The sequence below is a fragment of the Otolemur garnettii genome, unplaced genomic scaffold (genome assembly GCF_000181295.1).
Source record: "Otolemur garnettii isolate 467f Iridium unplaced genomic scaffold, OtoGar3 scaffold00009, whole genome shotgun sequence".
Classification (NCBI taxonomy): domain Eukaryota; kingdom Metazoa; phylum Chordata; class Mammalia; order Primates; family Galagidae; genus Otolemur; species Otolemur garnettii.
The window spans coordinates 22,372,189-22,397,955 of NW_003852404.1; the positions used below are offsets into that span (position 1 = coordinate 22,372,189).

At 34.2% G+C, this 25,767-nt stretch overlaps 1 protein-coding gene across 11 annotated transcripts in view; it reads left to right on the plus strand.

Annotated features, from left to right (window-relative positions):
* Positions 1–25,767, plus strand: part of ROBO2 (roundabout guidance receptor 2) — a 595,724-nt gene that overhangs the window by 525,783 nt on the left and 44,174 nt on the right. For all 11 annotated transcript variants that reach the window (XM_023509678.1, XM_023509679.1, XM_023509681.1 and 8 more), the window contains 5 exons: positions 6,542–6,724; positions 12,942–12,984; positions 14,412–14,539; positions 17,188–17,469; positions 22,612–22,768. In XM_023509678.1, coding sequence (XP_023365446.1) covers positions 6,542–6,724; positions 12,942–12,984; positions 14,412–14,539; positions 17,188–17,469; positions 22,612–22,768 — 793 coding nt within the window. The remainder of the gene's footprint in view (positions 1–6,541; positions 6,725–12,941; positions 12,985–14,411; positions 14,540–17,187; positions 17,470–22,611; positions 22,769–25,767) is intronic.

Here is a 25,767-nt window from a genome sequence, read left to right on the forward strand (position 1 = left end):
ATTTAGTTGTCTAACTAAATAGTTTAGCTGTCTCTAAAAAAAATAAATAAATAAAAATAAAGAATGTTCATCTTCTAGCAGGCAATTACATTATGGAGTGATGACCTTTAACTTGTATTGTCTTAGTTGTTATACTTTGAGACTATGGACTTTTTATGTTTTGCTCTTATTCTTAGGGCAAAATCTTAGTATAACATTTACTTCTGTGGCATGGCTCTCTCCTTGAAGTTCAGTGAAAAGGTTAATATATTTATCAAGTTGTCCCCAACTTGATGAAATTCAAAACTTCAGCACAATCTTGCAGTAGACATGGGCTGACCTCTGTCTGGCCTGTCAGCCATCTTGCTTTTGCTTTTCACCAGATCTTTTTAATTTTCATTTTGCATTTGTAATTCTAGGTTCACCCTAGAATGTAAGGGGAGACAATGTACTGATTTGGACACATTACTCTTCCCTGGCTCCCTTTTTCACAAGGTTACCCCCTCAATTATTAGTCACATGGCAACTTTGAACTCCATCTTATGACTCCTCATAAAAATAAAATTGAGATTTTTAGCTTATGTACTAACTCCCTTGCACTACATGGGTTGAAGAGAACTCTAAGGGAAAAACAAGGCTTATAACTGTTGATTTCTTCTCCCTTCATTCAAGAAATAAGTCTTCCCTGCTTGTATATGTTTGGTTGTACCTTTAGTTAAAAAAAAAAAAAATAGAAAATACACTTCTCAGAGTTTACATATTTTGAAAATATTTGTCTAATTTCTGATTATTTATACCAGTTAAACCATTCCCATTATTATTTTTATTTTTTTATTTTTTCAGTTTTTGGCCAGGGCCAAGTTTGAACCCGCCACCTCTGGCATATGGGGCCAGCACCCTACTCTTTTGAGCCACAGGCGCTGGCCCCCCATTCCCATTATTTTATACCAGTTCCTGGATAATTATTTCTATCACAAAGCATTTATTCATTTACTTATGGACAGTTTTCCATTCAGTCATAATGGTAAAATTTGTTAGATTCTCCATGTTTTCTAGGGAGCCAACCACATACACCAGAGCTGGCAGGTTTGAATCCTGCCTGGGCCTACCGAACAACAAGGACAACTACAACCAAAAAAATAGCCGGGCGTTGTGGTGGGCACCAGCTACTTGGGAGGCGGAGGCAAGAGAATTCCTTAAGCCCAGGAGTTGGAGGTTGCTGTGAGCTATAATGCTACAGCACTCTACCCAGGGTGACAGCTTGAGGTTCTGTCTCAAAAAAAAAAAAAAAAAAAAAAGGCATTGACAAGAAAAACTTAAAGTATTAACTTTTCTGTAAATTGCCTTCTCTTTCTTAATTAGTCATTCAGACAGAATTAATTCCTTAACCTGAGGGAAACCTACCATCTAGCCCTTCTGAGATTTTCTAAAATAAATTGGAATAAGAAAGAAATCCAGGTACACCTAAAAGAATTCAACTAACTAAATATATACATCTATACATACACACATACGCACATACCCCTGCACATACCTGTGCAACTAGTCAGTTGAATATATATATTATATTTCTTTATCATATTTAGAAATAAGTCATTAATATTTTACTTAAAATTACGTATGCAATGTATTTCAAATGTATAATTTTTATGAGCACCCCAGATAGATAAAGAAACTTTGTTTTTTACTATCTCTCTATCGTTTATATAAAACTCATTGACTGACTATAATTACTGTATCTGGAAGACAAGTAAAATAGCTAAATAGCTATGTTTTCTTTCATTTTGTTCTATCATCTTTGATCAACAAGTAATAAATACTTTTCTTTCAAATGTCATAGAGAATTATTCTTTTTCTCTCTTTTCACGGTGATTATTTGCTTCACAATATTTAGGTGATTTATGGAACTTATAGGAAAATAAAAAATTGCATACATAGGATATAACCAAGTTCAGGCTGTGATAATCACAGTTATGCACTGAACAATACTATAGTAAATATAATAGAAAGCTTTCCTGAACTCTCCCATCATTTTTAAAGCACTGAGTCTTTACATGGATAATGAGTAAGCTTTACTATTAAAGCATTATACAAACATTTCTTCAAATTTTCTATGAAATAAAAATAATCTAACAAATCATATTCCCAGTCTCTTATGAAAATATGCTCCACTCAAGATGTGATTATAAAAAAATAGATTCATAGCAATTAAAATGAGCTCCCACACATATAAACAATAAGCGCAATTTAACCTACGAAAGGCTATTTATTCTAGAAGATTTATTTCTTTTTAATATCTACTGTTGTACTGAGAAGCTTTCTAATTGTTTCTTTAATTACCACTGAATATCTACCTTAACATCTTGTCTGATAACCTTATCTGCACAACTGTTATTCCTTCGTTGAGAAGTGATTTAGCGATAGTTAATCTCGTTTTCTGTTTCAATTTATTCTCTCCCTATTGTCTATTCAGTACTGGATGCGGCACTTGAAGTGAATCGAGCTCTACCTCATTTCCCTTTTGCTTTAATTAAATCATGTATTGGCATTTGGTGTAATTTATGGTTAATAATGTTAGATTTGTTCTATGCCTCGTGTTCATGTTGTTTCATCATTGCCTCTCAGTTTCATCATTGTTTTCGAAAGCTCCATTAATATTTAAACATTAACTTCAAAATTTTAAAAATATACATCCCTATAGCGGCCTAAAATTGGTGGTGTTCTTTTCTCTGCAGGTTTCTATGATAAGATTACTTTTACATAAAAGTCTCTGTAATTCTAAACATGTCATTGCACTTATAGACACAAAATTGTTCATTTACATAGGCATCAAAGGGAATGTCCTATAACAAATTTACATTGACTTAAAACTTGCTTTATAATATAGCTATAGTTTCTCTAATCATTTGCCTTTCTCATGCTTAGAGTACATAGTTGGTAGTAATAAGTGGAACAGCTGTAAACTTTCACAGTAAGAGGTACAAAAGAATCTTATGTGTCTAATTAATTTTTAGTCCAACAAATTAGTTTTGTTCTTCATTGCTCTCCAATGGGAGGAAGACACTGTATTTCATTATATTTTTTGTCTGCAAGAACAATGGAGCGTTACAGGTCACACACATCCCTTGTCTATGCTCTAATTAGTCCACCTGACAACATTGTTTCAAAAATACCAGGAATGTAAAATTTAGTAATACACCTTGGGTAACATAAATACTACACTCTACAAAATATGGTATTTTTATGGACTCTTTACAAAAATGAAGGACTGTTTTTTCCCTTTTTGTTCTATAAGATGTGTTTTCTTTTTAGTAATGCCTGCTGGTTAAAAAATTACCAGAGAGGTGTATGTCTCGTAATGAAAATCTAAGTAAGTTTACAGACAGTTTTGACCATGTTTACATATAAAATAATTAAGGGAAGACATATTGGGGAGAATGGACCTGTTTTACTACATTAGTGACACTGGTTTTTAAATATTGAATTTAGTATAAAAGATCTTTCAGGAATGGAATGTAAATATGTATAAGGAAATGTTAGTAGTCACAACAAACAAGCTTGTTGTGTTACCGGATTAAACATTTTTAAGTTTCTTTCTTATTTATAGACAAGTGTAATATAGGGCAGCAGAATGGGGAATGGAGTTCCTAGTCCATATATTTATTCAGGGACCCTGGAATCTTCACAACAACAGCTCTACCATTTCTGAAAACTCACTGTCTTTGAATAGATTCCCTGGTTCTGTCCAACACCTGAGGAATACTAAATATTATAGCAGCAGCGTTCATGGTCAAGCCTGGAGGGTAGTGTTTATCATTTGTACCTAACTACCATTGGCTAATACTCACTTTGCTGCACTTAACTGCAAAAGAGGCTGGGAAATGTAGGCTAATTTTCTGCCCTTGACGATAGGAGAAACCATGGTAAACAACGTACCTATAGCTCGTAGGTACCTCAATCTAAATCATTTACCACTTATGTCCAACTGGAAGACTCTTAAAAGCAACCCATAGACTTACATGGTTCATAATTTTTAGTCAAAACTATTGTGTTCATATTAGGCTCTTTCTAAAGGTCTCTCTAATCCTTCTAGAATATATATATATAGTATTCTCTACTATATATAGAAAGTAGAGAGTACTATTGCCAACTAACTGAAACACCAGCTCAGAAATTTATGAGCCCTACATAAGTTTACTACTTAGTGAGCTAGTTAGTAACAGAGTTGATTTCCAAATCCAAGACAAAGGCCATGCTGTTTCTAATGTATTATAGTGCTATGATAATAAGAAATAAAAATCTCATTCCTCTGATGTGATATGCAGAAATGTGTCATATATATTTTCTTTACAATTTGCCTTTTAAAAATCTTTGATTAGTCACTAACTAGGCATGATACTGCCATTAGAAATCATTTAATTCCAAGTGTCAAAATTTCCTAATCTGTTAAATAAGCATGGAAATATTTGTACTTCAGTCGGGTAACAGTTCTATGAATGTAAAACCTATTTAAAATATGGCTCAGGTGTTTTTTAATTGTTTCAGGTTCATTGAGGGTACAAAGAATTAGGTTACACTGTTTGCATTTGTTAGGTAAAGTCCCTCTTATAATTTTGTCCCAGCCCCCTAAAAGTATGCTATACACCTTAACCCCCCATCCACCTCTCTCCTCCCCTCTCCACACTCCTTCCTTCCTCCTCCCCCCATCTTGAATTGATTTGAGTTTTTCTCTTATGTGGGTATGTATTAGATCATCTACTGGCTTCATATTAGAATTGAGTACATTGAATTCTTGCTTCTCCATTCTTGTGATACTTCACTAAGAAGAATGTGTTCCAACTCCATCCAGGTTAATATAAAAGATGTAAAGTCTCCATCTTTTTTAATGGCTCAATAGTATTCCACGGTATACATATACCACCACTTGTTAACCCATTCCTGAAGCGGTGGGCATTTAGATTGTTTGCACATTTTGGTGATTATAAATTAAATTGTGATAAACAATCTAGTGCAAATGTCCTTATGGTAAAGGACATTTTTTCTTCTGGATAGATGCCTAGTAATGGGGTTGTCCTATCAAATGGGAGATCTAATTTGGGTTCTTTGAGGCTTTTCCATACTATATCCAAAAAGGTTGTATTACTTGCAGTCCCACCAACATTGTAAAAGTTAACAAATGGGACTTAATTAAGCTGAAAAACTTCTGCACAACTAAGGACACAACAATGAAAGCAAAAGATACCTTCAGAATGAGAAAAGATATTTGTAGGGTTTGAATCTGACAATGAGTTAGTAACTAAAATCTACAGAGAGCTCAAATTAATCAACAAAAAAGAGGAATCAATCCCATCTACCACTGGGCAAGAGATACGAACAGAACCATCTCTGATGAAGAAGTATCAATAGCTAAAAAACGTTTGAAAAACTGCTCATCTTCCCTGGTCATCAGATAAATGCAAATCAAAACCACCCTGAGATATCACTTAACGTCAGTGAGAAGACTTCACATCACAAAGTCTCAAAGCTGCAGATGCTGGTGTGGATGTGGAGTGAAGGGAACCCTTTTATACTATGGACTGAGATTTCTAAAAATTATCTTTAACTTCTAAATTTTCAAAACATGAACACTTCTAGAACAATATTAGTCCAAATTTAAATGTATGTCTCAATTATTAAGAACTTAAAACTAATTTTAAAGTTGTCTTTTATATTCAACTGTGAAGTGTATTTTCAAATTAGTTTCAAATACTTCAAGGGAATACATGAGTTTTATCTTTTAGTGATATTTTAATTATGCATGCTAATCTCTATGAGATGCTGTTTATGTAATTATCATTGCTTTATATAGGACTTCTAATGCCTTTTAGAAATTAAAGGATATTTGAGCAAAATAAGTTCTTAATAGAATATTAAGGACCATATTAAGTTACATATTCTTCTGAATCATAACTATGGTAGACCATCAATAGTTGACCACCTCTGTACATTGACCACCTCTTAAAATAGACCGACATACACCACATGTACATATCAGTACAGTAAGCCTAGTTCCTTATGTTGATCCCTTCACATGTTGACCAGTGTATTAGGGTCCCTTCATTAGTCAACTTACAGAGATTCTACTATTTTTGAATATAAATAATGCCTATAAATTAGCCAAAAGGAAATTTGAAAATGCTCTGTATTAAAAGATTTAGTTTCTTTTTCAAAAATGAGAACTCTATTAGGAAACACTTTAACTTACTCAAGAAAAGTTGCCATTATTTCAACTTCTAGTACTTTGTTTTAGTAATAGTTAAAAAGCAAAAAATCAAGAAGTGATTCTGAATCTGTCCACAGCAAACCAAAACACAGAAAAGTGAAGTTCTTAATCACATTCTCAAACTCATGACTCTTCTCTTCAAAATTATATAATATGCTTATCAATAATGTGCCAGGCTCAGAACAAAAAAAAAATGTTGTCTTCCTTCAAAGAAATTTTCTGTGCCTTCAGTACCTCATGTATGTATTCCTCTGTTTATTTTTGTCTTAATCTTTAGTAATACTATTGTTTCTTCCCTAGGGAGACGTAATGAAGTTGTCATTACTGAAAACAATAACAGCATAACTGAACAAATCACTGATGTTGTGAAGCAACCAGCCTTTATAGCTGGCATTGGTGGTGCCTGCTGGGTAATTCTGATGGGTTTTAGCATCTGGTTGTATTGGAGAAGAAAGAAGAGAAAGGGACTCAGTAATTATGCTGGTAAGAGACTGTTTCCAGCTAAGAGGAATAGAAAAGAAAAATGAATGTGTGATTTTGGCTTGTCTTAAAAACCTCCATAAAATGCTGTTATAAACAACATGCTTTGAAGCATTGCTCCTGACCACGTTGCTTCATAACTAAATCAATCTTTTTGCTTGTATGTCCAATGAAATACCAGACTACTGACTGATAAAATGTGTAACATTTTTTTCTTAATTAATTTTTTAAAACCACACACATTTACTCCTCACACTTACTTTGTATGCCATGAAGTCATTGTTTGAGAAGTGGAATTAAGTAAGAATATGACTAAAATGTGCAGAATAAAAGGAAACCTTTGATTATCTGGGTATAAAGGAGCACTCCCAGTTGTTCAAGAGACTGAATCAGGGGTATTGCTTGAGGCGGGACGTGGAGGTTGCAGTGAGCTATGCAGAGTGGGATTTAATAAGAAAGTAAGAGAGAGAACAAGAAGGAGAGAAGGAAAGGAGAGAAAGAGAAAGAGAGAGGGGGAAAGAAAGAAAAAAGAAGGAAGGAAGGAAGGAAGGAAGGAAGGAAGGAAGGAAGGAAGGAAGGAAGGAAGATTTGAAACATACACTCTTAGTATGTTAGGATGTAAATTACAATAGAACACCTTTCAGATGGAAATTATAAGCAAGCAAAAATTTCACCAGAATTTATAAGAATGATAAAGCCAAATATTTAATTTAAATGCAAATAAGCACCATTTTACCAGGACAAGAAAAAGAGAAGGAAGCAAAAGGGGAAGGAAGATAAGCAGAAGAATAAGGCCCTCCATGTCTACATGTTTGAACATGTATGAAACAATGTTCTAAGAATCTAAGGCAAAGTTTCGAGGGTGTTAGAAACTGTCACCTTCAAAATTTCTCCAAGGGAGGGGGAAAGGAGGAGAGAGCTATAGAGAGAGAAAGAGGGAAAAGGGGAGATAGACTGATAGAGTTAGCCATTGAGACACTGAACTCAGTACTGAAGCTATGTTCAATTAAAATTTAATTACAATTCATTTAAAGATTTTTCTCCAACAAGAACAATAAAAAGAAATTCTTATAATGTTTTACTTTGGAGAGCTTTTAAGGAATAATTTTAATTTAACATTATCCTACAAACACCTTAAAAATTTGGAGAAAATTATATTTTATCTTTGATTTCTAATATTAACTTTGGTAAGAAGTATAAATGTCTTAGTAACTGATTTTGACATTGCTTATTAATCTTCTTTGCTGTAGGTAGGCTTTTAAATCGCTGAGACTGTCTTGCACAAAATGCCAGGAAAACAACCACTTGATTGTCTGCCTTGCCCTTTGACAGCATTTCTAGACATATCATCATTTGGTTATAATGTTGGAGATAACATCTTTATCTAATGAAGATAACGTTTATTATTCCTCGGTAGAATGAGTTTCCAGGGCTTGAGAAAGTAGCATATCCATCAACACAGGGCTTGCATTCCGGTGATAGACCTTGTTCTACCGTTCTCCTCTTTCATTGGTTGCTGGCCACCTGCTTCTTTAGTCTGTGCCCTCTAAGTAGTACATCCTGTCACCAATGAGGGATGCTTCCCTGAAAGGGGTGCTCCGCAGTAACAGCTGAGTGTTAGAGCCTTAAACATTAATGATACTTTAATGCACCTTTGTCTCATGCAGTCCAGTCCTTTCCCTTCAGCACCCCTTTTTCTTAATCAATCGCCATGGTATATTGCATCTCTGGGACATGCTCATATAAATCATACAAAGCAAAAGGAGGAAATGCTTTGATTCAAGGACTGTTTTGTTTGCAACCATTGAATTTAGCAACAGTAATAAAAGATGAACTATGTGAGTCACTTCAGTGCAAAACTCTAATACATCCACGTTTAGAACATTCCCTGTCCGTCTGCCACACTTCCTCATTGCCTCCCTCCTTATCAACAAGATAGCTCTCACTTAGTAGGTTTGCACTTTTAGTAAAATTATATTAGATAGATGGTTTAATAGAAGTTCTTTGAAAAATCTATGCACTTAATTTGAAAGTATCTATCGGTCTTTGAGCTTGCCAAGAATAGTACATTTCCTATTATCATTCTCACTGTGATTGATACCCATCTGCTCGCAGAACTGCTAACTCAGAAGGTACTGTGCCCTTCAACTATTTTGGAGTAAGGCCAAGTCAGAGCCAGCCCTTTCAAAACTTTTATACTTAGTTGATAGATGGCTGCCTCTGAGGATAACAGCTTTTATGAAGCTCGGTAAATATAAACAATTTAATATGAGTGAGCAAGTTATGAAATGCTAAACACTTCACACTTAAGTATTAAAACTGTCAGTGCAGTATAAATTATTGAACAAAACTATCCAAAGGCAGCTAGAAGATTTGATGGAATTTTTATACTGTGATTATCTGGGCTGAGTTAATGGTTATTAAAAGAGGATTAATCTACATTCATATTTGAGAAATAGCTTATCAGGAAATGGAATGAGGCTTGGCTGAAACATGAAAGTTTCCATTTGGAGTAGGAAAATGTGACCCACCAGAGATAGGCGCTCTTAAAGCTTCCTCACCTCAAAATGTCAATTTACCGCGGAGTTATGTTTTCCTCCCCCGTCTCCTTCATTCTAGCAGGCACCAGATTAGGATTCATCCTGTCAGGTAATATTAGATGTACTTTGTGTGTGATAGATACAACCTTCAAAATCTCTCTACCTTATGTCTGTTATAAAAATTGCAATCAATTAAAAATATTTCCTATGATTTCAAAACATTTTAGACTGTAGGATCAATGGAACTTTTGGGAAACCTTGGCACTAGGTTTGAGCTATTAATAGTTTGAGCCATTAATAAAAATGTCTATATGTTACTTTTTGAAAGTACTTAATTTCAGATGCTAGGAGAGCCTCCTGATTAAGATTCATAGCTATTCCAAATTTATCTCTGATAAGCACAAAACTACTACACTGTTATTATCAAAGATGTGACAAGAACAAGATTGTCCAGCCACCCACTCCTGTTTCATCCAGCCTCAAGGCAAACTCACTGAAATGAGACTTACCTCAAAATAGCTCTAAATTTTCAGTGTATGTGCCCTTTACTACATGCACACACACAAATACACACACACAAAATGCTTATCAAAGCACCAGGTACAATTTCCACCTCAGGACATCTCATTGTTCCTGCCGATGTGTAGTGTGCCGTACCTCTCACGGTCTCATACAACTGAGTTCCTTTGGGTCTGCTTTCATAATGAAACACATGTCAAAGTTTTGGAGCACGGGGTCTAAAACAACACTTGGAAAAATGTTTCCCTTTTCCCCCTTGATTTAAAAACACAACTAACCAACCCTACTGTGAGAAAACATTTTTTTTTCATTTTTAATCTGACAGAAACATAACTAATGAAATATTCTCATGTATATGTATAGCACATTTTGTATGGAGCACTTTAAGTTAGATATTTACATAATATACTATAATTGTTCTCTTTGTATGCTTAGTATGCTAGGTATAGAGATGCTTGTCCTCCTGAAAGTTTTGACACCCGTTAGCAGTCTAGTACTTTTTGAAATCATATTTTAGAGATGATAGGGACACAAATAGAAAGTTGCTATGTCCTGAATGCTGAATTTGAAATACTTTGACATTTAAATTATTTTGTTCATAGCATTTAGTTCTCAGTTGCCATATAGGGACCTTACTTATCAGAGAGCTTACATGCTAATAGATCTGCAAATTATCATTAATGAATGATATTTTGGATAAAGTTTTGAGTATTATAATACTTTAAACTTTACGTGTTTCGAAGAATTTGCCATTGGTTAATATTTGAAAGTTCAGTATGACTCAATGTTTGTGCCTCTGTTTTAGTTACCTTTCTTCTCTTTAATATTATTTCTTACTCTGGTGGTAACAGAAAAATTGGGTGTGAAACAAAAATGAGTGTCTAAATTAAGTAGAGCTATTTAGATCTCACATAACTCCCAGCCAGCTCATTCTGAGGTGTAGACTGTGGGCCCTACCTCTCTGCATAGTCTCTGTAATATTCATAGCATTATCTTCACTCTCTTTTAACAGAGTCAAACAATCTGTCAATAGTCCTTTAGAAAACCACATACCTAAAATGTCCCATCAGATGGAAAACTTATTGGCTGTACTACTTTCACATTGTGGGTGTCCTCTAAACAGGTCTTTGCTTAAATCTCCAGTGCTAAATGTTTTGCAGATTAAATGTTTTGCTAATTAATTTTTTCAGATTAATTCTTTTTTGGTTAAAAACAGCTAAGGGGTACAATGCGGTACAGAGGCACTTCTGATTCCCAATTCCCACCACTTAAATGAACCTCGCTCCTCTGAGCACATGTCTAAAGCCAGTCCTGGGCAAATGCAAAGGTTATGTCAGGATTGTTTTATCGTCCATTTGAGATGTTACGTGTAAAATTGATAAAGTAGTATATTTCAGATACCAACAAGATGTTTTTGAAAGCCATGATGGATTTCACTGTCACATAAAGGCCCTTGGAGTTATGATCATGCTGATTAATTGTGGTGTCATAGGAGATAATATAGATGACCTGAAGGAAAGGACGGGTGAACTGCATTGGGAAATTTACAAAATTTAAAGAGTAATCATATTTAATAGAAAGAGATGAATTATGGAGAGTTACTAAAATTAAAAAGATTCACTGTCTGTATACTTTATGTGGCAAAATATCCTGTTTGCTTAAAATATAAATCAATTTATTAAAATTTTTATTTATTTTCACCTGTATTCACCAAGTCAAAAAAAAGTATATTTAATAATTGTCTTCTAAAAATAGAGTGTATTGGGTTCACAAGTGTGAAAAGGTATTATATTCTTTCTCTTTAGTAATGATTAAGCCAATCCCTATTAACTTGGGTCACAATTGCAAATTTATGGCAGTTTTACAATCCATACACTTCTAAACACCAAATTTCTTTTCCTAAATTTTCTACTTAAGTAATTCACTGTCAAAATTTGGTCCAAACTAGTGGGAAGTTACTTATAGACCTTATTTATCCCACTAATTATGGATATTCACATTCCACTGCTGAAAAATTAAATAACTATGAGAACAAGTTCCTGCTTCTGACTTTGTAGTATTTGAAATATATTACCTTGATCAGAACAGAATACATTTTGCTACAAAGGCTTTGGATAAGGGATGATGGACCTGAATGATATTCACATCCTTTCCCTATCCTTGAAAAGCACTTTCGTGTTAGATTTGTACAACAGAATTTTTTTTTTTTTTTTTTTGAGGTAGAATCTCACTCTGTCACCCTCGGTAGCATGTGTGGCATCATAACTCTCAGCAACTTCAAACTCTTGGTCTCAAGGGATCTTCTTACCTCAGCCTCTCAAGTAGTTGGGACTACAGGTGGCTGACACAATGCCCAGCATTTTTCTATTTTTAGTAGAGACAGGGAGTTCTCCTTTATTCAGGCTAGTCTGCAACTCATAAACTCAGGCAATCCACCTATCTTGGCCTCCCAGAGTGCTAGGATTCCAGACATGAGCCACTGCGCCTGGCCAGTACAAAGAAACTTTTGATTTGAGGAATGGAATTTACCAGCAATAGCTTTAATTGACGCTTGTTCGCTTGTTGGTATCCCCAATAAGTTCCATGTTTTATACAAAACTTCAACTTTATAATCACTAAGTCCAATTGGAATATATCAATATCAATTATTTGAAAATTTCATTTTGGCAAGAAGCATGCTGTTCTCTATTAATTATAGTTTGTGTCTAATATAATTGTAACCGTTCAACTCATAGTGGCTTATAAGGGACTCTAGAAGGATTTGGTGTGGTGAAAAATGAGTGATTTTGCCTTCTGCCTTCCAATTCAGATACCTTATGTTACAAGTAAAATCCTGATCTGGTGAATCTACATTAATGCTCTGTTGATATTCCAATATCACTATTTATACTAGTTGTAACAATGTTTGACATGTAAATATAAATTGCTGCTTTAACGGAACCACACATTTGACTGGAAGAATTTTGAAATATCCTATTAAAATTGTAGCAAATGATGGCTTTGCCTTGGGCCAAACCACTGCTTGCTACTCTCTGTACAATTACGTTAATTATATTTTGTTAAAATTCCCAGAGGCTTCAACTCTAAACTAAGGGCCAATGTGTAGTTATTAATTGTAATTAATATTGACTACTAGTGCATGTATGTCTTGTTTTTTACAGTTACATTTCAAAGAGGTGATGGAGGACTGATGAGCAATGGAAGGTATGCTAAATATGTTCTTTTTATTATTATTTTTTAATCAGGACTGGGGAACTCTATAGTAAGAGGCTATTATTGTAATAAACGATCACTTATAAGTCTAGAATTCTAGGAGGAATTAAATGGCTTACCACAAGGTTTAATGATCTATCTGTTGTGCACTTTAGAGGAATCAAGTCCAGATGTTTCATATCTCCCAGATGCCCCTGAAGAAATTAGCAGTAAATATCACAAGGAATGTGTTCATTTGTTAGCAGGATGTTTATTGCATTAATTAGACATTAGCAAATGAAGTTGCTGTTGTTTAAGACTCCTTATTGGCTCTCACTAAATTGCTGTGAGTGAACAATTACACATAATCGATCACAAAGTAAATGATTCATGGATGATGAATAGGCTGTAGATTGATAGGACTGGATTCCACAACTTGGGATACTCAATTGAAATTGATAAAAGCTGATAACAAACTCATATATCCTTATCTACTTTCCCTTTGCCGATATGGAGATTGTAATTAGACTCTGGTAATAACTTCCAATCTCCCATTTAATCAATATTTTAGCAAAAAGAGATTAAGTTTAATGAGAGCTAGTAGATGTAGCAAGAAAGCACTTGGAGCTTCTTATTGCAGTTTCCATAGAAACACATGTTTCTCTTAGGGATTGTGCCAGAAGGGGTCTATCAAACAGAAAAAGCACAATGATTATAGATGTTCTGTTTCTTTGTAAATATGCTAGTAATCTGGAAAGGAATCAGAATGCCATCTTTTATATTAAAGAAGGGAGTTCTTTATTAAATGTGATGTGAAGGAAGTTTTCTTCCTAGACTAAACTCACATGCTGGATCAGATCACAACTTTTATAAGCTTAAAACAGAAACCTTTACATCCCCGTGATATTTTACAACTTAGAGAACTTGGAAATGTGCTATGGATGGAGCATTATCTTTAATTTCTTTCAAGTTTCTTGCGTCTAAATCAAGCATAAGGGCTCCTAACAAGAGTTACATCCTAGGGGGATAGATACATATGGGACAGGCAGGAATTGGAGACGAAGTAGTTGAAAGTCCTGGCAATGGCTAACAGTGAGCAGTCACTGGGAGCAGTTATTCTCTCGAGGTGCTGATTTATCATCAAACCTTGTTTCAGGATCCTCCAGGGTTACTGATTCCCACCAGTTTCAGGGCATACACCTGAATTCATTTGAAAGTCAGCAGAATCCCAGCCAAGGACTCTGTTTCCATCATTGCGGCTGATCTACATATGGCCTTGATGAACCACTGAAATTCCTTTATTTTTAAGAGGCTACACATTTTAATTTGAAATCTATTCAAATCTTCTTAAGTTTGTTAACCGTTTTTAATACAGGGGACAGATGTCAAAATTTTGTGTTGAGCCCCATGTGTTGATTCCCATCTATTTTCCCTTTTAGCCGTCCAGGTCTTCTAAATGCCGGTGATCCCAGTTATCCATGGCTTGCGGATTCATGGCCTGCTACGAGCTTGCCAGTAAACAATAGCAATAGTGGCCCAAATGAGATTGGGAATTTTGGCCGTGGAGGTAAGTTGCATTTTTTAAATTAGTGCCATTTATGTTTTTTTTTAAATGGATTTCTTAGATTTTTTAAAAAGACATATTACAGAGTATTTTCTCTCATAATTAAAATGAATGAGGCAAAGCGCGGGTATTAACAGAGCTGTACATTTGCTAAATGTTTTAATATAAAACTATGTGTTTCTATTTCCTTCAGTAAAACCAAGATTTTAAGGATGTCATTGCTAACCTAGAAGATCAAGATGCATAACACATTTTGTTTTCAGGAATTTTAATAAAAGATTACTAAAATCAGAAGTTATGTTTCCAACTAAGGTTTTTGATTTTGAACTAGATGTGCTCACTTCTCTAAATCTCATTTGATATGTATTTTGTGAAAATTCCTGTGTACTTGGCATTATGGCAAACAATAAGAATGTGATACTGGCATGAAAGAAGATGGTTCTTATCCTCCTATACTATATCATGTAAAGAGTACATAGTCTAGTTAATATGATAATGTGTTGAGAGAGAACTTTTCTGTAACTCCATAATTATGGAATCTATAGCTTGATAATGAGTTTCCAAAATGAAAGTCAAAAAGGTTCTTAGTGGCTAACACATAAAAGCCTCTAATATTTGATGCCAGAGGCTAGGCACAGTGGTGCATGCCTGTAGTCCTAGCATTTTGGGAGGTCAAGGAGGGAGGATCACTTGAACTCAGGAGTTTGAGGACAGCCTGAGCAAGAGCAAGACCCTGTCTCTACTAAAACTAGAAAAATTAGTCAGGCATTGTACATTGTATTTCCAGGTACTCAGGAGGCTAAGAAAAGAAGGTTACTTGAGTGCAAGAATTTGAAGTTGCTCTGAGCTAGGGTGAACCCATGACACTCTAGCCTGGTCAATAGAATGAGACTGTCTCAAAAAATGATAATAATAATAATAATAATAATTGTTATTATTATATTAATCATTATGAAATGATAACAAATATCATATTATTTTTATAATGATTTATATAATTATTATATTATTAATATAATAATCATTATTATTATTTTGTGCCAAAGACCTCTTCATACATTTTTTTAATAAGAGCAGACCTACTGTACATAACTACCACCTCTTCTTGACTTGTCTTTTCATGCAGTTCATCAGAGAGAGCTGCCTTAAGGAAAGATGGCAGAAGAATATCTTTTGGCTTAGCAGGGGTATACGAGTTTGCCAGTAGTAGAAGATTGTGCAGATAGTGAATGGATATTAATTGACTTGCCACTTCCCTACAGGGGAGGGCTGCTGTTGGGAGTTAGAAAGTTCTATGAGAGGAATAGTAAGTTCGTACCTGAAGGAGAGATAGGAATTGATCAAATATATGAAAAAGCTGTATAGAAAATAAATTATCATATTTTAAGGTCCAGAAATGGGTAATGAACATATTATATTTTGGAAATGAATATATTTCCTAATGACTTAGCTATACAATGAAAGCCAGAAAAAAGGCAGAAAAAAAGAAGACATGCTAAACCAGAGCTTAGTCAGAAGTCACTGATAGAGAGTTAAAGAAGAGAAGGCTGGGATACAAGTGCTATTTTAAGTTGTCCAGGGTGGTAATGGGTGGAACATGAAATGATAGTTAAAAAAAAGATAGTTGAAAATTTTACTCTAATGAAGAAATCAAGTGGTTTTAAGACCTCAAGTCCTATGAAGTGATGTTTTCAGGAAATTCATTATTAAGGAATATACTACAATTAGATTCATTTTAACTTTCTGTTATTAAATAGGGTATTATTTAGTGATTTCCATTTTTAGATTCACTTAGTGTTTGTCTTCTGAAAAGGGACAGTAAGAGTTTCGGAGAGAGGTAGCAGTTGTGAATTATAAAGCATCGTGCAAATATAATTCAGCACACCAAAATGATAAATGGACTGATTGATATTCAGTGTTGTTCCTGAAGTTTAATTTTATTCTTGCAGTATTACAACATGAAACTATAATTCTCTAGTTATAAGAGTGGATAGCATAAATTAAACTCACCGATCATTGAGATTGCTTTATCTATAGTCAAATCTGGCTGTATTGTGAAAATGACTTATTCATGAAAATTTTCCTTTGTTATCCAAGAAAGAACACATTTATTACCATCAATTATTCTCCATTTCTGGAGCTATAAAATCTAAATCAGGCAAGTTAAAATTTCAGACAAATATACTTCATAGTCAGAGTAGTATAATTTTGAACATTTTTACATCTGTTCAGCAGTTGTATTCCGTATCTTTTGGGGTAAAGTAGAAAGAGAAGTTTTCATCCATGATTTGTAGATTCACTCTTATAATTCATTGCTTCTGTAAAGTTCTAACACTGTTGTTAGTTCTAAAACAGAGTGAACAACTGAAAGCATTTCTCAGTAGTTAAATGTCCCAAATTCATGGAGGAAGAAAATGGGGGAGGAGTGTGTTAAGCAGTGAGACGTGAAGGGCGAGCAGTGGGCCTGCCTGTCACTAAGGCTGATCGCTTGGCGATGGTTGTACATCATCTACCCTTCACTGCCTCATGAAGCCCCTCTCAGCTGAAATGCAAACGTGCAGCATGACATGCTTATTTTTCATCTTCAGTCCTGATAGTTTTTGGCTTCCAGAGCATCATTAAATTGTTTCATTTCCCTATGTTCACCACAGATGTGCTGCCACCGGTTCCAGGCCAAGGGGATAAAACAGCAACGATGCTCTCAGATGGAGCCATTTACAGCAGCATCGACTTCACTACCAAAACCACATACAACAGTTCCAGCCAAATAACACAGGCTACCCCATATGCCACGACACAAATCTTGCATTCCAATAGCATCCATGAATTGGCTGTCGATCTGCCGGATCCACAGTGGAAAAGCTCAATTCAGCAAAAAACAGATCTGATGGGATTTGGTTATTCTCTACCTGATCAGAACAAAGGGAACAATGGTGAGTCAGGTTCTTGTGTCCTGAGAGTTATTTTCATATCATGTGTGCATGAGATAGAAATTAGTATTTGTTGTTCGACTTAGTGATTCATTATCAGGTTTACTGCCTCAGCTCAGAAATGCACTGGCATGTATTCAGTAACGTGGATAATCCCCACCACCTCCACCACCGCCACCACCTCCACCACTGCCACCACCACCCCACCGCCACCACCCGCACACCACACAATTGCTTTCATTTTAACTCTTTTTCAACATAATGATCAGCAATCCATCTCTACTTCCATTAGGACAGGATAGACAAAACATTCCTTCACTCTCCCACGACATCTGCTTCTGAGTTGCTAACTGCATGTTCTGCATGGGCTTGTGCTGTGAACTAATCACATGATGCCACTATGACCTCTGCCCTTTAACCCTTAGCCTTACTTTACATCCCTGACTACCGATTGGCTGAGGGATTGTCTAATAGAATGCCACACAACCAGTCTCAGGATTTCAGCACCACCAGCTCTCACAACAGCTCAGAAAGGAGTGGCAGTCTCTCAGGTTGGTCTCATCACAGTAAGGAGAACTATTTGTTTGTCACCAGCGTATGACCTGTGTACCTAACAACCATGAAGAAATACTGAATCACGACTCACTGTTAGGCATTTATCTTTCAGGTGGTAAGGACAGTTTATGCTAATGAAGTCATGCTTTGATGGTGGGGAGGGAGTATAAAAATCATTGTTGCCATTTTTGTACTAAATGTACAAGGAATCTTTTAAAGAAAAATTGTCATGTTATTAAATACTATTCATTAAAGAGCAGATAAGTTTGATCTGCTTTGACTCTATTTAAAAGTAAAGAGAACTTTATAATAGGAAGATAATACCTGGAAGTCCATTCCATGTCATGGACACCAAATGATGAATTCAAATAAATTGAAAATGATTTTGGAGATTTTTTTTATGGTATTAGTATTACAGTGATATTATTTACTATTTTTTGATAGTCTTTATAAAATATCATGGAATAATATTATTTATTAAAATTATATACTACACTAAATAAGAAAGTTAATGTGAGAAATTATTACTATATAATTTCTAACAATCTCTTGATATTGATAATTCTTTCACCTTATAAACTCATATATATATTTGAGATGTAATGATCTACAGTGTGAGTATTACATAGTTCATGTAGGGACAAGAACATTTTATCTAAATAAAATATATATCTATTGTTATGAACACTAGTAATATTCTCCTGGCCCAAAGATCCTTGAGTAAAGTGGAGAGGTCGCAGAAGACACTGTAACATCCAAACATAACATTTACAGTGTATGGCCAATGTTTTTATCTGCATTGCTAATTTATTCCGTACTTGCATAATTTGTTTATATTAATTATATGCTATCTGTATGGATTTGGGGAGTTTTAAAAAAAATTACAGGTTATCACTAAAGGATTATTGCCTATCATGATCTGTCATAGGCTACTAGGCATCAAGACTCTGAAGAGTTAATTTTTTTACATCTTTAGAGTAACAGTTACTAAATTACTTTTCCTCAGGAGATACAACCCTCTCAGTCTAAAAATGTTAATGCTCTCTGTTCCCTTTCAAGCGAGTCATTTGCTCTCCTTGCCTATTGGTAGGATTCGATGCACTATAGAATCCGAAATATTTTAAGCATCTGTTATGAATTTAAACTGACTTAATAATATAGGGAAATTTTTTAAATGACCTTATGTGCCATTTACACTGTCATTTATTTATAATATGACCTACGATTGTCCTGAATAATTAAAAAGTAATTTATTCAGGGCTTTCTTTTTATTTCATCAAAGATCTCTAAAATCTCATGAACTATATAAAAAGAAATCTATATATTCTGAGCCATGAATTAAATAAGACCTTTTTATAATCTTTTATAACATATTCTGTATATTTTGATTGTCACCAAATTTCAAAAGTTATCTTTTGAGTAATTGTAAGCAGGAAATGATTCACAATAGTGCTTATTGCTTTTTTGAATCCATTAATCTCCTGAGTGACATATATATATATGTATATATATATATATGAATCCTATTACCTACTTCATCTACATTTGAATACAAAATTACTTAAATCGGTGATAGAAAGCATTCTTTAGTAAGTGAGAGTGAAGTGATTATTCTCCTCTTAGTTTAGTCCAATTGAATTTAACATTACAGAGCTTTATTTTATTCTTATAATCATAGGTATGTGTACTTCAGATTTATATTTCATATTAAACTGCCCTATAGAGAGCTAATCATATAGTACTATAAGATTTTCTTAATTTGTGCACAATGATGTAACCAATTTAAAATAATTACAGTTAGACATTTCCAAATTATGTAAGTAAATTTATTACTCTCTTTGAAATACTTTTATAATGCAGTTATAAGTTATTACTATTTCTGTTACAAATCCAGCCATTAAATACAAGAAAAATCAGATGTTTCAAAATAGTATTGCAGTCATACTTAGATATATATTAAAATGTTACATGTATAGCAATATTAGTAATACTAACTAAATCTTTTAATACACTATGTTTTTTAAAATAAGACATGTACGTTTAATTTTTAAATTAGTCATTTTCATAATTTTCTGTACATAAAAGGCATTCATTAGGCATAAATATAAAAATACTTACTTCATGGGGTTGAAGTGATAAGGGTCAAGTATACTTGCCAGTCATCAAAATTGTGCTCCCTTCCAACACATGTCCAGACTATTCTTGCCTTAAAATTACTACAGGTTCTTTGCCTGCAAGTAACAGCAAGAGACTGGCTCACTTTGCTCTACACCCAGATCTGAGGTAGAGAATTTAAGTGCCTGAGGTTCTGTTATGCACTCACCATCGTGTTAAGAGCCTATCAACTTAGCTTAATGTCAGGTGAAGGCAGATGTGTCAATTAATAAATAGTCCTTCCCAGACTGCCCACAAGGAAAGTTCAGAAATTTTGGCCCTAAAAGGGCAAATGAATGGTGGATGGAAATCCCTCATGGAGTCCCTCTGTGAATAAACTATTTCAAAAAAACATTTTAAAATCTGTTGTTTGGAAGAGTAGGTAATGAATGAATGGTTTCTTCTACATTAAAGACAACAATTACAGAATTAAATTCATGGAAGTTTATTATCCTTATTCTGAGAGTCAGGCTGTGTATGGGATATGCATTGGGCCTGGGGAGATTGGGAGTGGAAAGAGCCTTACAAAATAATGGACGCCAGGTTTTATCTAAGGTGGAGGAGTTGTAAAAGAGTAAAAATGCCTGGCCTTCATGGAGCATTGTGTACATTCTCAGCACTTCATACGCATTATCTTTTGCAGCCCTCAGAATAACTGACAGAAGTGGGAACTTTACAACTGTTTCACGTGTGTGGAAACAGAAGCAATATTTACTGAGTAACTTATCAAGTAGTGGGGAGCTAGTATTCAACCACAGAGATCAAGCTCTTATTCTCTACACAGAAAATATCTGCTCTTCTTCCTTTAACTCCCTTTCATTCTACCAAGTAAGAAATAAAAGGAATGGAGTGGTACCTGTGGCTCAAAGGAGGAGGGCGCTGGCCCCATATGCCGGAGGTGATGGGTTCAAACCCAGTCAAACCCAGCTCTGGACAAAAACTGCAAAAAAATAAAAAATTTAAAACATAAAAGGAATGGTGAAGGCAATTGGTTTGCAAGGATGCACTTTTAAATATATGTGTATGTGTGTATGCCACACCAAAATCATACACACTTTTATAACTGGTAATAGTGTGTATGTCTAGTGTAACAATTTTATCAATTTCTGGCACTCAAATTTGTTACTAATAAGGTATATGATATCCTGGTTGACTGATACAGGTTAGTAATTTTTAGAAAAGAAGATATGGATAGATTTCTAATTATATATATATGTATATATATTTAGAAAATATATATGTATTGTACATTCTCAGCACTTTATACGCATTATCTTTTGCAGCCCTCAAAATAACTGAAAGAAGTAATAACTTTGCAACTGTTTCACATAGGTAGAATATATATATACATATATATATGTATCTATATGTCTTTATATCCTTCTCTATAACAAATGTCTTATGCTCTCAACTTTTAGTTCCAGAAAGCTAAGTCCAAGGGGATCAATAACATTCTTTGTAAGTGTAGTTAGGGGCTTCAATGGAGTGACAGAATTTAGGTTCCCCTAAAATGTTCTTCATTATTCTGCTCAAAAAGCACTCATTTCTTCATCAAAGTATTGTCCATTTTTGAGGAAGAAGCCTTAGATATTTAATGTTAAAAAAGCAAAAGTAAAGCCCTGTTCAAATGATAGATTTTATTGTTTTATTTCATTAAGCTTCATGTATGGTTTCCATTAAGCTTCGCAGACATGGATCATATGTTTCAGACTTACTTTTTGCTTATGCTTCACACATAAATTCATTTGTATCACAATAGTACCGAAAGTAATTACTGTCTTTCCACATTAATGCTTTCCCCTTTTTGGAATCTTATGCAATGTTATGTTAAAGCAGCTGAGAACTGTTCTCACTATATGCAAAAATAATTGTAGCATTCATTAGTTAGAAAATCTATGAAATATATCCTTGTGAAAGATTTACATATATTCTCCAGATTGTAGTTGATTGATTTTTATCAGTTACTTCTGAGAGGAAAATGTTACTCTCCTGGATTAATTAAATTGAGTAAATTCTAATGAAAAAGTTTAGCCTGTATCCTTAGACACTGCATTTTCCGCTGAGAGAGATTATGCAAAAGAGCATTATAAACGCACTAAAATCTGACATTTAAAAGAATGTGTTATGGGCCATTATTTCTTCTAACAATGAAAACGTAGAGGCAGCAGACATGAATAAATCAATAAATGTGCTTTTGACATAGCAGCCATGTTTTGGGTTAATTCAGCTCTCTAGTTAACGCATTAGGAAAGAAACAATATTATTTTGAGTGATTTATAAAAATGTTTTTCTGATGGTATCCTTTCATTGTTTATAGCTTCTAACAATTGTAACATACCGATTCTAGTGTTATGAAATGTAAATACATCTTTTTTTTCTATATCATTGTGTCTTCTGCTATCCAGCATCTTTGAATAAATGCCTTATTACTTTCAGGTGGGAAAGGTGGAAAAAAGAAGAAAAATAAAAACTCTTCTAAACCACAGAAAAACAGTGGATCGACCTGGGCCAACGTCCCTCTCCCTCCTCCCCCTGTCCAGCCCCTGCCTGGGACAGAGCTGGAACACTACGCAGTGGAACAGCAAGAAAATGGGTAAAAATATTGTGTATACCGGCAAAATGGCCAGGGCTCTGCTATCTTCTCTATTGTTCACTTTTGCCATTACCTTGTGTTCTTTTATTGTTTTCCCTGCCCCCTGCCACTCCGTTCATTGCATTTTCCCCCTTTCATTGTTTGCACTGTCTATATATTTTTAGCTGATAGATACAAAACAACACACATTGAGGACTGAGAATCCTTGGCCTTCAAGTGCCTTAGATTGTCTGCAATCATGATAATGCAGCCTCCATTTATAATATTGCTTGTTAGTTTGAAAGCAAGTACCCACGGCTCTGTGAACTAAAGAGCCACTCCTGAGAGGGGCTGAAAAGGGAATTAAAATAACCTTCTTCAGCATCCTGCACATTTCTCTAATGACTTGATGTCTGGCCATAGCAGGGCGCCGCTGTAGAGCGCCATCACAATGGGATAATTGTAGGGACCTGGCCAGTGGGTAGAACTTTAATCATCAGCTCTGATGGGAATTTAGGGGCCAGAACAATAAAAGAGGTTCAAGCCAATGCACACTCTGTTACAAAACCTTTTTAAGTTAGAAAATTTCCTTTGAGGGCCGTTAAATATGACCGGTTTCCTTATTCTTTCCTAAACATCTCTCAAGAGTTAGTTTGTTTGCCTCCGTTTAAGCACTGAGTGATTTTAAAGAGAACAACACTGATACTTTTTATTCCCTAATTCCACAAAAAAGCAGGTCAAAAAAATCATGCTTCATCTTTTTTTCTATTTTAATAACTGAAATGCCTGGCCTTCCTTATACTTCCCAGACCCCTGTTTATTTTCACTGAGTCTTTGCATAACTTAAAAATAGAGAAGAAGGCGGTTTCTCTTTTCATACATTTTTCTTTACCCAGAAATATTTAGATATTAAAACATTTTCACTTATTTCAATTAAAGTTGTATTTACTGTCTTTTGAAATAAAGATCATATCTATGCTGATATATTTTTTCAAGATTTCTTTTTAATAATTGCTGCCTTTGGGATTTTCAGATTTTTTTTTACTGTAAGTTTCCAGGTCATAACATTTCCTTTTTTCATAGACGTCATTTGCCTTTTCTTCTTGTTATATAATATATATACACAAACGTGCACACATAGACGTACTGTACGTGTGTATACATACGTGTCTATAGACATAACACACGGACACAATATTTTTTCTCTCTGTTTAAAGAACTCTCTTTCCTCTCACTCCAAAGAACTTCATTTTTATTGTAGTGCTCATACTTATAAATATCATTTTACTTTTTAAAAAAAGTTCACATCTGAAATGAGAAATGCATATGCTTTGTCTTCTTTCTGTGACTTTAAAAAAAGCCATACATGATCTCAATTTATATTAATGACATAAATGTGTCAGTATCACATGAACCCTAAGTGAAGAAAAACTGGAGATGTGCATCTCACAAGAAAAGATTATTATTAGCCTTAGAGATCTGTATTTTAAAGCCCACAGTGAGAAAATTGGGAAACAGAACTTGTAAAATGGGCAGAAGAAGTAGTGCTGTGAAAGCTCCATAAGCCTGAAGTATTGAACTCAGATCACATGACAATTAGGGCTAATTTGGAGTCCTTTCTTCTTTTCCCATTGAGTCTACTTAAAAAATACATAGACTGTAATAATGCCTATTACCCATTGAAATATTAATAAAAATAATTCAATGAACATAAATACTCAACTTCTCACTTGATTTTGTTACCCAGTAGTCGAATTGGTAATTTTCACTTGAATGAAATAATACATGTTGGTGCATAGCTTTATTTTTTGACATATTTTCCAAATATTAGATATAAAACAAATTATTTCTACATATTTTAGAATTTCTTTTGTAATATCCAGCTCAAATGCATGATATTAGAAATCCTTTTTAAAAAAATTCTAAAAAATCCATTTCATAGATTGGATAGGTAAAAAATACACATTTTTACTATATACATATATATTTGCGTATATGTATATTGTTCAAGGTTTTTGTGGCATGGAGTCAATTCTTATTTACCATAGAGCACCTATTTGCCTTGTGGTCCTAGTATGTGCTGAAAATACTATCATTTTTACCAAAATTAGTGGGTAGGTCTAAACAGTAATGCAACAATATTTAATTTTCTTATTTATTGAGCTCAATTTTCTAAGAGCTGATACTTGAAAATTATCATTTCAACTGTACATAATAAAAAATGTACTTAAAGTCCATATGACAGGAGCTACTAAAAAATAATAGATTGAGGTGATTTGGTCCATTTCTTGACATATTTTGAATAGTTTTGTGTTTCCTAATTTGGAAACCTTAAGATACCAAAAAGGAAAGATGACTGAGTAGAGATTCTACTCTCTGATTCACAATATTAACATTAAGTATTTTACGGAAAATTTTTCTAAAGAATTTGTATATTCTTTAATTTGAAAACTTCATAATTCAGACCTTAGATTTTCTAGATACACAAGATTAAAAACTTCAGAATTTATTTTTTGTTGTTAATAGTTCTTTAAATTTTTAATCATCAAAGATTCTGCAGTTGTATTGTTTGGGGTACTATACTGTTTTTATTGTTGTTTTAAACATAGGATAATAAAGAGCTTATTCAATTACAGTATTTTCCAAGTACTTAGGAAGTTCTAAGCCCAGTGTGAGGAAGGGAAGAAGAAGCAGGGACTAATGAGACAAATACTCACTTATTCCTGACCCAGGGAGCTTCCAAAAGAGGCAGAGAGAGACCAGACACCAGGTCTACCTCCCCTCCTGACACACATACACACACAGAGTTTTGTATGAGGAATCATAGCTAACCTTGCCTACTGCAAGGAAAATCATGTATGGGGGGTAAGCCTGGGGAAAGCTTACATGTGTAGGAAGTTGAGTTTATATTTTTATTTATTTGTATTAGTATTTAATGTTTTTCTCTTAGAAGTTGTAATTCAAAGAAGTTGAGTTTTTAGGTGACTATTGAATTGTTTATTTACAAATAATAGTGCCCA